The following is a 15,374-nucleotide window of genomic DNA, read 5'->3' on the forward strand; positions in this document are numbered from 1 at the left end:
ATATAATCAGCTGTGGTTCCTCCTGAGTTTCTAAAACAAACATCTGCAGATCCTACAAGCATTTGCAAGAAGCTGGATCCTTGCCGGCCTCCGACTGAAGAACTGGGCAAGCCTGCGGGCTTTTACCAGCCACGAGAGAGACATCCAGGGGATTGTAGAGGAGAGGAATGCAGCCTAACCTTTTTGGCCTTCTTTGCAGACGGCTGACCTGACTGGGACGATTTTGCCAGTGTACCCTGTGGCAACAGGTTAAGTTTGTTCTCTAGGTAGATGAGGAGGAGAGACAACTACAAAAGTCTTGTTTAGAAAAGCCTGATAAGTAGGACATGATGTATCATTGTGAGAAGCACCTAAGCAAAACAAACACTGCCCATGATGGTCTTTATGGGAAATATGTCTCCCAGACTGGCATTTCCCCTTTCTGGATGACATGTAATCCTGACAGCACAAAAAGTTAAGAAAAACCCCAATAGGGCATTTATCTAGAAACAGCTTGGTAACCAGCAGACGAAGCTGCAGTCATATTGACAATTGAAGATAGCATTCATACTGTTGGCAAATAAGTTTTAAGGTATATGCAACCATATGCCACCTTTTTGTCTTACTCCATGAGATGGGAGCATGCGTGTGACACATGACGTCCCTGTAATAACCTAAGGCATTGGTATACTGGCCGGACGTCTGCCTGTCCTTAACGGGGGCATCTCTCTAATGTTGAATACTGCAACAGTGATATGGAAAGACATCTTTTAATGCTTTATCAAAAAAATATATATAATGTTAAGTTGTCAATCTCGCCTTCATTCTTGCTTGATGGGTTCGAAGCCGATCCTCGGCTCCGACTCGGCACTTGCTAAGCTCGAGAGTCACTTTTACCAGCTCGAGGCAGCCGCATATCCCATGATGCAAGGCGGTAAGTACCCAGATCTCGTTTGCCGCTTCGCTTATGAGGTCCTCCTTTTACCAGCTCCTGGTAAGTGATTTACTAATTCGCTATTTTAGCCCCTTTGAACTTAAAAAACCCTTATTGTTAGTTTTTATTTAGTTTTAAACTGTTTCTGACAGAAATTTGTCTGTCTCTTATTATTTTTTTAGTCAGACTTTACCCATCCCATCCCCCCCCCTGTTAGGGTGTGTGTGTGTGTTTGTAGTTATACCTTTTGGTATATTTAAATTTAAATTCTTTGACTGGTGTGTGTGTGTGCTTGTGTTACACCATGTCAAAAGAAAGGGTCTCAGGCTTTAAGAAGTGTGACTCGTGCTGTCAGAAGATGTCTCTGACAGACGGTCACACTTCTTGCCTTTATTGCCTGGGGCCTCTTCACCTGCAGGACTCCTGTGCTATTTGTCATTCTTTCAGCCAGAGAGTCCTGCAGGAAAGAAGAAACAAATTAATACTCTGGGGTTCTTAAGCCGGAGGGCTCTCCGCTAAGTCGGCTCCACCTAAGACTGCCAAGTCTTCCAAGGCCCAGGCTTCTGTGTCAAAGCCTGCGGCCTCGGCCCGACTCGTTCTGAGTCGAGATCGGCCCGCTGGAGCCGATTCTGGCTTAACAGCCTTCGGCACCGATGGCTATCGGTGCCGATTCTGCATCGACCACTTCGTGTCGGCCCGATCGCTCGACCACCATGTGGCAGGCATCGGTGTCGGCCCGATCGGCTCCGACACCATTACTTTAGTGGCTGTATCGGCCCGCTGGAGCCGATGCATTGAGGCTACCTGTCGGCTCCGATAAGTTGTCGGCCCGACAGGTTCTATAGTTTCATCGGTTCCGATGGCTCCTTCGAGGAAGAGGTCGAGGTCTCCTTCCTTGGAGCCGATACTTCGGCCCGGCTTCACCTCTCCTCTCGGAACGGAGCCATCGGAGCCGATCTTCAAGGTCATCCAGGCTTTCGGACCATGACTTAGAGAGAGTGGTCAGTAGATTACTTAAGTCACAGGCACTGGCCCAAATGTTACATAGTCCGTCTCAACAGACGACTATTGGTCCACACCCCGTTACAGTTCCTCCTTCAACTCTACCCCAGAGCTTGGAGTTGGAGTCTTCGAATGGTTACTGCTACGGCTGAGGGACGGATACCCCCTTCTGTCCCTTCAGCCTCTACTCTTATCTCCTCTTCGAGACCTTCCTTAGAGGGATTCGGTGGCCGGGCTTCCATGGTCTCCTCCGAGGGAGTGAGTGGCATCGGACCCTTGTCCGAACCCGCTCTTCCCCTTGGAGCCTCGGCCTTGGTGAGTTCGGCTCCGACATCTGCCTCGGAGACTTCCCTTTTGGTGGTCCCTGGAGTTCCTAGCTCTTCGGAACGGGTTCTCTCGGACCTGCCTGGGAGGGGAGCATTCGAGGTGATGAAGAGTGTGCTGGCCACTGGTATCAGCCAGCAGTCTGTTCCCTTAGCTCCTCCCTCTTTAGTGCCTGTTGACATCTCTGCCACTTCTCTTACTACAGGACCCAGAGATCCTCTGCCTCAGGTTTCCCCATTGGGAATTTCCCCCTCTTCCGAGGATTTTCCTGATGTTTCGGGAGATCCTCCTAGGAAGAGGACTTGTAAGAGGAAACACGTAGACTCCCCCGAGTCTATCACTTCAGATACTGACTTTGATGAGTCAGAGGGATCCCCAAGATCCCCCTCTGAGGATGTCTCCTTCTCAGACATCCTAGAACTCCTTAGACAGAGGGGAAACTGGCCCACCAATAATCCCTCTGAGGATGAGTCGGTATACCTAGAGGCGTTTGGATCTCGGCCCTCCACCTCCTGGGTGTCTCCGCCTTTCGACCCCCTTATGCAGGTTATTGCCCTAAGGCGTGGGCTGCTCCTGACTCTGTAGAGCCAGTCCCTAGGAGGCCTTCAAAATTTATCACTGCCCCGTGTGACAAGCAATTCCTCACTAAGGGTGGCCCCGCTGATGCCATGGTGGTGGCTGCTGCCACCAAGAAAGAACTTGCAGATCCTTCCCTACCCGTCCATCCTCCTAATAAGGACTCTAGGACCATGGATAGGTACGGTAAGCGGATGTTTTCCTCAGCCACCTTTGCTATGCGCTCGCCGCATTACCTATGTCACTTCACCAGACTCCAGAGGGATATCCTTAACCAGCTGGGCGAACTAGTACAGGATCCTACAGCTGCAGGGGCTCAAGAAAAAATTGCTTCGCAGCTAGGAACCCTTAATTCCATTGCAAACTCCTCCATGCGGCTAATTTCATATGCTGCTGATGGAGCAGTAGGGCCGCAGGTACACGTGTGGCTCTTAGTCGGCAAGCCTGGATGCGGCTATGTGACTTTGCAGATCCCTTTAAGGCCCTTCACAAATTCTCCCTTTGATGGGTCAGCTTTGTTTGGCCCTCAGGTGAAGGAAACTTTGACCAGGTGTGAGCAGGACGGCAAGACTCTTTCTGCCAGGAGTCCGTTTTTCCACCCCTTCTAGACCTTACCCCAAAGGACAGAAGGGTGGCAAAATGTGGTTCCGCAAATCCCAAGGAGTCACGCCGGATTCACGTGGTCAGTTTACCCCTAGAGGCAGAGGGGGTAACAACAACAGACGCCGCTCTAGAGGCAGAGGGGGTCCAAAAAACCAGGGAAACAGAGAGCCTCTCTCTGACAAGCCCTTTCAGCATCCCTGAGATGTTGCCCGGCTGTCCATCCTTGGAGGCAGTCAGGGGAAGACTATCGCTGTACCCAGAAGCCTGGCGTTCCCTCACTCAAGACAGATGGGTACAGTCGATCATATCCGAGGGTTACAAAATTCCTTTCGAGGAAAGTCCTTTCTATCACTCAAATTCCCTTCCAGATGTACCACCCGGTCTAAGGGAAATTGCAGAGTTAGAAGTCTTAAAACTTCTGCAAAAAAGAGCCATTCAGCCAGTTACGACAGATCATTCAGAGCCCGAATCTACTCAAGGTTCTTTTGGTCCCCAAAAGACGGGAGACTGGAGACCAATATTGATCTCAGCAGAGTCAACAAGTCTGTGAGGAAGACAAGATTCCGAATGGTCACTCTTCAGTCAATTCTGCCCTTCTTACAGAAGGACAACTGGATGTGCTCAATAGATCTTCAGGATGCGTACTATCACATCAAAATCCACAGACGCTCCAGGAGATTTCTCCGCTTTCGGCTGGGGTCCAGTCATTTCCAGTTCAGAGCCCTGCCCTTTGGTCTCACTACAGCCCCCAGAGTGTTCAAATGCATGGCAGTGGTCACGGCTCACCTGAGACGTCAAGGATTCCAGGTGTTTCCGTATCTCGACGACTGGCTCCTTTCAGTCACCACCAGGCATCAGCTTATTCAAGCCAGGGATTACACAATAAAGCTTTGTACTCTTTTGGGCATCTCGATAAACTTCGAAAAGTCATCCTTATCGCCCTGCCAGTCTATTACTTTCATAGGCCCCAACTTAAACACTGTTCGGATGTCAGCTACCCTTACAGATCAAAGAGTTTCAGACATTCAAAGTCATGTCAGGATCATTCTAGCCAACAAGAAAGTACAGGCCAGAATGGTTCTAAAGGTATTAGGCCTCATGGCTGCGGCCATTACTCTTCTTCCCCTGGCTCGCTTCTACATGCGCCTTCTTCAGTGGATGCTGTTCACACAGTGGTCGCACTAACAACTGCCTATGTGACACCAGATCCTGCTGACACAGACTTCCAAACATCATCTTGCTTGGTGGACCACCTCTCTCCAGGTACACCAAGGCAGACACTTTGTACCCCCATCCCCGTAGCCACTGTCACCACGGCCGCCTCCCTGCTCGGGTGGGGGGGCCATTATCAGGGCAGGATGGTTCATGGGACGTGGCAGCCGTTCCAATACCACCTGCACATAAATGTCCTGGAGATGAGAGCAGTGCTTTTAACGTTGCAAGCCCTCAACGACTTTCTTCCCGTAGGGACAATTGCAGTCCACACAGACAACATGTCTGTAGTTTGGTATATCAACAAACAGGGCGGAACCAAGTCCTACCCCTTGTGTCGAGAAGCGCTCAGACTATGGCAATGGGCAATCTCCTCTCATCGGTTTCTGGTAGCAACGCATATCCCTGGGAAAACCAACATTGTAGCGGACAGATTGAGCAGAGCTATTCTCATGCCTCACGAGTGGTCTCTCAAGCAATCTATAGCGGAAGAGATTTTTCTGGAATGGGGTCGCCCATGTTGCGATCTTTTGCTACTCCCCAAAACAGCAAATGCCCAGACTTCTTCTCTCTTCCTCTTCCAGGCCATCCCCCAGAGACGCCTGACCCAGGATTGGCCCCAGGGACTTCTTTATGCCTTCCTCCATTTCCTCTGATCCTCAAGTTATCCAGAAGGCAACCGCTTTGAGAGCCAAATTGATTCTCATTGCCCCTTACTGGCCTCGACAAGTTTGGTTCCTGCTCCTCCATCGCCACCTTTTGGTGCAGCCGTGGCATCTGGACCCAGTGCCAGATCTTCTGATTCACCAATCCGGTCAGCTGCACCGGTCTATCCCTTCTCTCAACCTCACAGCATGGTTGCTCCACTTCCTTCCTTAGCCAGGCTTCCTTTGATCTCTAACCCAGTTAGAGACATCATAGTAGCTTCTTTAAAATCCTCTACCAGGAGGATTTATGCAAGCAAATGGAAACGTTTCTCTTATTGGGCTAAGGCCAAGAGTATTGATCCTTTCACTGCCCCTGTTCAGGCAGTCCTGGACTTCTTAGCAGAGATTTTTCATGCAGGCTCCCTTCTTCCACAGTCAGAGTTCAATTGACTGCTATCTCGAACTTTCATGTCGGGATCGCAGATCACAATATTATGTCCCATAGGCTCTGCAGGGCCTTCTTGAAAGGAATTTTCCTGCTAAAGCCTCCAATCAGGAATCCTCCTCCTCAGTGGGATCTAAATTTAGTGCTGACATCCTTGATTCTTCCCCCCTTCGAGCCAGCTGTTTCTTGTTTCCTGAAATTTTTTTCTTGGAAAACTTTATTCCTAGTGGCTATTACATCGGCCAGGAGGGTGTCTGAACTTCATGCTCTATCGGTTCGACCCCCCCTATTTGGTTTTTCACAAAGACAGAGTATCATTGAGAACTAATCCGACCTTTTTGCCTAAGGTCGCCTCAAAGACCAATTTGAATCAATCCATTGATCTCCCTGTATTTTTCCCAAACTATTCAGACAGAGCCAAACAAGAACTACATTATCTTGATGTCCACCGTCAACTCAGATATTATTTGGACAGAACAAAAGAATTTAGGAAATCTGATCAACTTTTTGTTTCCTATGCGGATAATAAGAAGGGCCTTCCTGTTTCTAAAGTGACCTTGTCTAGATGGCTTTCTTCGGTCATCTCTGAAATTTATCTGCTCAGGGGAAAACAGCTGTGCTCAAAACCTAAAGCACATTCAACTAGGAGCTTAGCTACTTCTACAGCCTTTCAAGCTAGACTTCCTTTAGACACTATTTGTGCAGCGGCCACTTGGGCCACTCCTCATACTTTTGTTTCCCACTACAAATTGGACTTGGCCTCCAGGGACAGAGCCAGTTTTGGCTCTACAGTCCTCAAGAGTCTGTTCCATTGAGCCACCCAGGATAAGAGGTGCTAGGACGCGTCCCATCAAGCAAGAATGAAGGCGAGATTGACAACTTAACATTAAGAAGTTATGTACCTACCATAACGCTCCATGTTAGTTGTCTTCTCGCCTTCTTTCTTGCACCCTCCCTCCTTCCCCAGGCCTGGACAGACCTTTCTATAAGAAATTATTATGCTGAAGACCATTCAGACCTGGTCCTTCTTCCATCCTGTAAGTTTTCTTTCTTCCTTTTGGAAGTGTTTTTATGCGTGGTGCTATTGCCCTTTGTCATCAAACGAGATCTGGGTACTTACCGCCTTGCATCATGGGATATGGGGCTGCCTCGAGCTGGTAAAAGTGACTCTCGTGCTTAGCAAGTGCCGAGTCGGAGCCGAGGATCGGCTCCGAACCCATCAAGCAAGAAAGAAGGCGGGAGAAGACAACTAACATGGAATGTTATGGTAGGTACATAACTTCTTATTTAATGCTGTTAAAACAAAATATGGTAAGAATCAAATTAAGGAATATAAGCCAAGAAATTACCTTTCCAACAGAGCAATCTGTTTTATGACAGAAGCTGCCCTACTCTCGGTTTTGTTGAGTTTGCAATACTAGTTGGTATTTGTGAAGTTTTGCTTGTAGTCATGTCTGTGCAACTTAGTCTTGCCCGTTTCCCTGCTTCATTTACTCTGATACATTTTGCAGTAGTTTTACATAGTTAAATTTTTCATATGGGTAGCAGTTCTTTGAGTTTTAAGGAGATTCCATTTAGACCGTTTTCTGTGTTCTTGTATACGATATACGCGCACAAACTTCAATTTTGTTATTTTCTTGAAACAGGGCTCATGGACCTTTAATTCCAAGAATACTGAAATGCAGAAAAGGGGATAGAGATTCTGGGAGCGCTGTAACTCATGTTGTAGCAAACGTTATGACAGCTGACATGGTATGTATGACCGTGCAACTGATGAAGGTAACAATAATGTCAAGTACTGCATACTAGATGTTCCTTGGGCTTTCTCTTTTGACCATTGACAAAGACAGAGTTTAACATAGTGCTGCTGTGGTGACAATGACTGAATTTGTTGGGGCACTTTACTAAGTTTGGCCTCAGTTACTCTGAAGTTAAGGTCTACAGTCCAGTTTTCAGGTACTGGTTTTGAAATAGTGGTTGAATTTTGGCGCTGAGTGCACTTTTCTCAGTTATTCTGTAATGTTAAGTTGTGTATCTCGCCTTCTGTTCTTGCTGGTTGGGTTCGGAGCCGATCCTCGGCTCCGTCTTGGCCAGCTTCAAAAGCTCGAGAGCTGCTTACTGACTCGAGGCCCCTTATATCCCATGATGCCTGGCGCTAGATACCCAGATCTTGTTTGCCGCTTTTGCTACGAGGTTGTTCTGGCTCAGGTCATATACGCTTCTTTATTATTACCGTTATTTTCCTCTAAAAATTATTGTAGTATAGAATTAGTCGTTATTCATTGTAGTTATTTTTTTCCTCTAAATTTCTTTCCTAAGAAACTCGTTTAAATTAGAGAGTTTCCCCTACCCCTTCTCTCACTTTTCTTCAGAAAGATTATTTCCGTTTGAGTTAGAGGTTAACCTTTCTTTTCTATCTCTTTAACAAAAAACAAAAAAAAACCTTTTTCTCTATAACCTGTAGTGTTAGTGATAAGTTTGTTTTTCCCTTTGGTAGTAGTACTTGTGTGGGTTGTGGTAACTGTAGGGTATTAATATTTCTCATCGGTTACCTTAACTTTTTGTGTGAAAACTTGTCCTTCGTTTTCTTCCAAGAATGTCCAAGGATCCAGAACCGTCCGGATTCAAGAAGTGTGACTCATGCTGTCAGAAGATGTCTCTGACAGATGGTCACACTTCTTGTGTTTATTGTCTGGGCGCTGTGCACCTGCAGGACTCTTGCTCCATCTGTCATGCCTTCAGTCCAAGAGTCCTGCAGGAGCGCAAAAATAAATTAATTCTGAGGGGTCTGCTTAAACCCCACGATTCACCGTCGAAGTCTCAGCCGGTGAAATCTTCCAGGCCACCTAAACTGTCGGCTCCCAGTTCGGAGCCATCGTTGGGTGAAGCCACACAATCCATTTCGGCTCTGGCTGGAACCGTTGTCCCTCCCTCCCAGTCGGCTCCGACACGGTCTTCGGAGCCGGCTGAGAGTCAAAAGAGATCCAGGTCTCCTTCTTTGGAGTCGATACGTTCAGCTCTAAAGTCATCCCTGCTTCAATCGGAGCGTAGTCACCGATCATCCCACTCTTCTTGGTCCTCTAGCCTTTCGGACCATGATTTGGAAAGAGGGGTCAGTAGGCTCTTGAAGTCGCAGGCTCTTGCCAAAATGTTGTCCAGCCCTCCTCATTAGGAGTCTGCTCCGTCCACAGCTATTGATATTCCTCCTCTGACTCTTCCTTTGAGCTCGGAGCCGGAGTTCGTTGGGGTTCGAGTCATGGAACCGTCGGCACCGATTCCCTCCCTTTCGGTTCCTTTATCGGCTCTGATCCTTTCCATGGTACCTTCCCTGGAGGGATCTGGGCGCCGTGACTCCCTCTTCTGCTCCGAGGGGGCGAGTGGCATCGGACCCTTGTCTGACCCCGCTCTCCCCCTCGGTGCTTCGGCGCAGGTGAGCTTGGTTCCCACATCTACTTTGGAGCCATCTCCCTCGGTGTGGGGAGGGCTTTTGGTTTCATTGGAGCCTGAGCCTTCTCTGTGTCCGGGCAGGGACGCCTTCGAGGTGGAGTGTGCTGGCCCGAGTCAGTCCCACAATCGACCCCATCGGCTCCTCCCCCTAGGGTGCCTGTGTCAGCCTCTGCCCCTCTTCCAGACCCTAAGCGTGGGGATCCAGCGCTCCAGGACACCCCCTTGGGTGTATCATCCTCTTCCGAGGCCTCCCCTTATCCTTCAGAGGAGCCACCTTGCAAGAGAAAATGCAAGAGGAAGCATGTTGACTCCCCCGAGTTTATTACATCGGATACCAACTTAAAGGAGTCAGAAGGGTCCCCAAGATCCCCCTCTGAAGATGTCTCCTTCTCAGACATCCTTGAGATGCTTAGGCAGAGGGGAAACTGGACTACCCTAAGCCCTTCTGAGGATGAGTCTGTATTCCTGGATGCGTTTGGATCCCGACCTTCCACCTCCTGGGTGTCTCCGCCTTTCGACTCACTGATGTCTGTGGTGGCTCAAAAGGCGTTGACGGCTCCAGGCACAGTGGAACCGACCCCTAGAAGACCTGCAAAATTCATTACTGCACCGCAGGACAAACAGTTCTTGACCAAGGGTGTCCCTGTTGATGCCATGGTGGTAGCAGCGGCCACAAAGGAGTTGGCTGAAACTTCTTCATCTGTCCATCCCCCTAATAAGGAGTCCAGGACGATGGACAGATATGGGAAGCGGATGTTCTCTTCAGCGACCTTTTCCATGCGGTCCCTGAATTACCTGTGCCACTTTACCCGTCTTCAGAGGGATCTCCTGAAAGTGCTTGGAGATTCCCTCCAAGATCCATCAGCTGAGGGGGCCCAGGCTAAGGCAGCCTCCCAGCTGGCTACTCTTAATTCTGTGGTAAACTCCTCCATGCACATTTCGTATGCAGCCGATGGTGCGAGTAGAGCCACAGGCGTGGCCCTCAGGAGGCATGCTTGGATGTGGCTATGTAACTTTGCGGAACCTTTCAGAGCATCTTTCACCAACACCCCCTTTGATGGTTCCTCTCTCTTTGGATCACAGGTGAAAGATACCCTTACCAGGTGTGAGCAGGAAGGCAAGACTCTCTGCTGTAGGAGTCCGTTTTTCCACTCCTTCCAGACCATATCCTAAGGGTCAGAAGAGTGTGAAGTTGTGGTCCCGGAAATCCCAAGGAGCCTTGCCGGACACATGTGGTGAGTTTCCCTCCATGGGCAGAGCAGGGAACAATAACAGATGCCGCCGTCGTGGCAGAGGGGGCCCCCAAAACCAGGGCAGCAGAGAATAATTCTCTGATAAGACCTTCTAGCATCCTTGAAGGGGTGCCTGGCTGCTCACCTCTGGAGGCAGTCGGGGGAAGACTATCACTGTACCCAGGAGCCTGGCGAGACATAACACAAGACAAATGGGTACAGTCTGTCATATCTGGAGGCTACAGAATCCCCTTCGTTCTCACCCACTTAGTCATACAAGTCCCTTCCAGATTTTCCACCCAATCGAAGGGACCAAGCAGTGCTAGAAGTCTCAAAACTGCTAAGAAAAAGGGCCGTCCAGCAAGTCCTGGCAGACCAACAAGGATCTGGAATTTACTCAAGGTTCTTTTTGGTACCAAAAAAGACAGGGGACTGGAGACCTATTCTGGATCTCAGCAGACTGAACAGGTCTGTACAAAGAACAAAATTCCGGATGGTCACGCTTCAGTCCTTTTTACCCTTTCTGGGTCAGGACAATTGGATGTGCTCCATAGATCTTCAGGATGCGTACTACCACTTAAAAATGGACAGACGCTTCTGAAGATTCCTTCGCTTCCGGCTGGGAGCCAGCCATTATCAGTTCAGAGCTCTGCCCTTTGGTCTCACCACAACCCCCAGGATGTTTACCAAATGTATGGCAGTAGTTACCGCTCATCTGAGACTGCAAGGATTCCAGGTGTTTCCATATCTCAACGACTGGCTCCTCACTGCTACCACCAGACATCACCTTCTGCGAGCCAGAGACTGCACCATCGACACTTGCTCCAGGCTAGGTACCACAATAAATTTTGAAAAGTCTGCATTGTTGCCCTGTTAATCTATCACCTTTATAGGCGCAAATTTAAATACCAAAGACATGTTAGCGAGCCTCCCACCAGACAGGGTTTCAAGTGATTCGTCAGCATGTCAAGGTTTTATTAGCATGCAAATGGATTCAAGCCAGGTTTGTCCTTCATACGCTAGGTCTCATGGCAGCAGCTATCGTACTTGTTCCCCTAGCTCGTTTCCACATGAGGATTCTCCAGTGGCTTCTTTTCACCCAATGGTCCTTCCAGCAACTTCCCTTGTCTTACACGATTATGATCACTCAGGCATGCAAGAAGCACCTTGTGTGGTGGATAGTCTCCACATCAGTGCTCCACGGCAGACCATTTGTTCTTCCCCCTCCAGTGGCTACAGTGACCACGGATGCCTCCCTGATCTGGTGGGGGGGCATTATCAGGGCAGAACAGTCCAAGGCACCTGGCAACCTCACGATTATCATCTGCACATAAATATCTTGGAGATGAGGGCCATGCTCTTAGCATTGCAGGCTCTTCAGGACTCTCTTCCTACCGAGACCATTGCAGTTCAAACGGACAATATGTCCGTAGTGTGGTATATCAACAAGCAGGGCGGAACCAGTCCTACCCCCTATGTCGAGAAGCACTCAGACTCTGGCAGTGGGCGATCTCTTCCCAACGGTTTCTGATTGCAACGCACATCCCTGGGAAGTCCAACGTTATAGCAGACAGACTGAGCACAGCAATTCTCATGCCTCATGAGTGGTCTCTGAACCAGGTGGTTGCGGACCAAATCTTCCACAGATGGGGCCAACCTTGCTGCGACCTTTTTGCAACTCCCCTCAACAACAAGTGCAGCAATTTCTTCTCCCTCCTTCCACTCCCCGGGCATCCCCCCAGAGATGCTGTAGTCCACGATTGACCCCAGGGACTTCTTTATGCATTTCCTCCTTTCCCCCTTATACCGAAATTGATTCAGAAGGCTGCCGTTTCGGGTTGCAAAATGATCCTCATTGTTCCTTACTGGCCTTGACAAATATGGTTTCCGTTCCTGCACTCCTATCGTCTCGAACAGCCCTGGACTCTGGACCCTAGTTCCAGACCTCCTGATTCATCAATCGGGCGGGCTGCATCAGTCCCTGCGCACTCTCCAGCTCACAGCGTGGTTGCTCCACTTCCAACTGTAGTCAGGCTCCCAGATATTTCCCAATCTGTGAGAGAAATCCTTTTGTCATCTACGACCAGAGAAACTTACACTAGTAAGTGGAAACGTTTTTCTTCCTGGGCAGAGGCAAAAAGCATAGACCCCTTTTCAGCCCCAGTGCACTCCATTTTGGAATTTCTAGCAGAACTCTTCAACGCTGGTTCTGCTTCAGCTACAATTAGAGTCCAGTTAGCAGCAATTTCAAATTTTCACAATGGCCTGTCGGAAAACAATATCATGTCCCATAAGCTGTGTAAAGCCTTTCTCAAAGGAACCACTCTGCTCAGGCCCCCAGTGAGAGATCCTCCACCACCGTGGGATTTAAACTTGATTTTAACTTCGCTAATTTTGCCCCCTTTCGAACCTGCAGCTTCTTCTTCGCTGAAGTTCTTATCTTGGAAAACCCTCTTCCTGGTAGCTATTACTTCAGCCAGAAGAGTTTCGGAACTACAGGCTCTTTCTGTCCATCCCCCATACCTCGTGTTCCACAATGACAGGGCTGCTCTTAGGCTAATCCATCCTTCCTTCGTAAGGTCTCTTCAGAGAGTAACTTGAATCAATCCATAGACCTTGCTGTGTTTTTCCGTATCCACTCTTAACAGGGTGGAATATAATTTGCTTCAGTTAGATGTTCACAGGCAGCTACGCTTTTATTTGCACAGAACCAAGGACATTAGAAAATCAGATCAACTTTTCCTGTCTTATGCAGTAGGTAAACAAGGTCTTCCGGTCTCCAAAGTAACCTTGTCCAGGTGGTTGACTTCTATCATCACATTCATATATCAACTGAGGAAAAAGAATTGCCAGTTAAACCAAAAGGTCACTCCACCAGAGCTTTAGCTACTTCAGTGGCCTTTCAGGCTAGGTTGCCCATGGAATCTATTTGTGCTGCGGCTACATGGGCCAACCCACATACTTTCATTTCGCATTACAAGTTGGATTTGGTTTCCAGGAACAGAGCTGACTTTGGTTCCACTGTTCTGAAGAGTCTTTTCCGGTGAGCCAGCCAGGTTTTTAGGTGCTAGGGACGCTGTCCCAACCAGCAAGAATGAAGGCGAGATAGACAACTTAACATAAAGAAGTTATGTACCTACCATAACATTCCATGTTAGTTGTCTTCTTCTTGCCTTCTTTCTTGCGGCCCACCCTCCATCCCCCTATCCTAGTGGACCGAGAAGAGTTCCTCTTGATTTTTCACTGGCTGAGTCTTCTCTGGCTATTCCTTTCTGACTAGTAGTCTCTCCAGTAGGATTTATGCATTCTAGGATAGGATTCCTTTATCATCATGTCTGCAGTTAGACTTACCAAACGAGATCTGGGTATCTAGCGCCAGGCATCATGGGATATAGGGGGGCCTCGAGCCAGTAAGCAGCTCTCGAGCTTTTGAAGCTGGCCGAGGATCGGCTCCGAACCCAACCAGCAAGAAAGAAGGCGAGAAGAAGACAACTAACATGGAACATTATGGTAGGTACATAACTTCTTTTTTCTCCTCTGGTTTTGCGTTTGTGTCTGGAATGTCTAAGGATAGCAAGGAGCATAAACCCTCTGGGTTAAAAAATGCATGAAATGCTCCCAGAAAAAGTCATTAATGGATGGCACAGTAGGTGTATCTACTGCTTGGGAGCCATCCATTTGCAGAAATCATGCTTGTTCTGTCATGCTTTCTCTTCTAGAGTGTTGCAGGAGAGAAAGAACAAGCTGATACTCACGGGTCTTCTGAAGCCAACCTTCAAGGAAGCCTTATCTGGTTCGTCGGCTTCTTCGAAGTATTCACATTCCAGATCTGACTCCAAATCAAAAGGTTCAAAAAGGCCTTCTCTGGCACTGGCTGGTGTCTCGGAGCTGCCGTGCAAATGAACAAAATGTCTCCTCCACTCCTCAGTCTTCAGAGCCGAAGGAGAGCACCATGGTTTCAGAGTCGGTCACAGGTGCTTCGGTGCCGACTGCTAAACCTTCGGAAATAGTTGACTCTACTGCTCGGAGCCAGTCTGTAGAATCCCTACCCGGTCTCCTTGCTGATCAAATCTCCAGTGCCTGCTAGGTTGAGATCCCCAACTTTATTTTCCAGGTCTTCCAGGAGTCTTTCGGAAGATGATGTGGAGAGGGTAGTACTGAGGCTCCTGAAGTAGTCTGCTCTGCCCAAATTTTTGTTGGCTCCAGAGCCACTCAAACCAGTTTTGCCCTCATCTGTGATTCCGCCTCCAAGCCATGTTGGCTTTTCGGAGCCGGAGTGCGTTTTATCAATGGAGGAACTCTTGGTTCTGCCTCCCCTTGCTGCTACATTGGAGCAGAGTTCGGCTCTGACACGCTCTGCTCCGTCCGTCGTGTCCAGGGACCGAAGCTCTTATATCTGCGCCGATGGGGGAGGGTTTAAATCTATCTTAGTTTGTTCCGAGCCTTCCTCTCTGTGCTTCTGCCAGGGTGAGCTCAGACCCTGCATCTATCTCTGAGCCGATGGCTCCGGCGCCATCCTTTGTCTCTTCGAAGTGGGGAGGGTCTTCGGAGCCGGAGAGGTCGGCTTTTGAGGTGATGGTGTGCTGTCTCAATCTACAGCCGCTGCCAGTGGTACAAGCACTCTTTCTGCCCAAGGGCTCCCACTTTGGTCTCAGTACCTACTTTCTCTGGAGACAGCAGAGACCCGCAGCCTCAGGAGCCACCGGCTGGTGGTCCCCACTGTTCCGGGGACTCCCCACAAGGTCCCTTTGAGGAGCCTCCTCGGAAGAGGGTATGCAGGAGGAAGCATATTGACTCCCAGGATGAGTCTCTGACATCAGACACTGACATCGAGGAGTCGGAGGGGTCCCCCAAGACGTCCTCGGATGATGTCTCCTTTGTGGACATCCTGGAGATCCTTAAACAGAGATGCGACTGGCCCACTGTCAACCCTTCTGATGAGGAGTCGGTGTACCTAAAAGCTTTAAGGTCTC

General features: G+C 49.0%; 1 protein-coding gene across 1 annotated transcript in view; it reads left to right on the forward strand.

Annotated features, from left to right (window-relative positions):
* LOC122814137 (testicular spindle-associated protein SHCBP1L-like) overlaps nt 1-15,374 on the forward strand; it is a 1,630,938-nt gene that overhangs the window by 526,906 nt on the left and 1,088,658 nt on the right. Inside the window, exon 4 of the mRNA XM_044086750.1 lies at nt 7,369-7,474. Within this exon, the coding sequence (XP_043942685.1) occupies nt 7,369-7,474 (106 nt within the window). The remainder of the gene's footprint in view (nt 1-7,368; nt 7,475-15,374) is intronic.

Source organism: Protopterus annectens, chromosome 10.part0, assembly GCF_019279795.1.
Source record: "Protopterus annectens isolate FY-2018-M chromosome 10.part0, PAN1.0, whole genome shotgun sequence".
Lineage (NCBI taxonomy): Eukaryota > Metazoa > Chordata > Ceratodontiformes > Protopteridae > Protopterus > Protopterus annectens.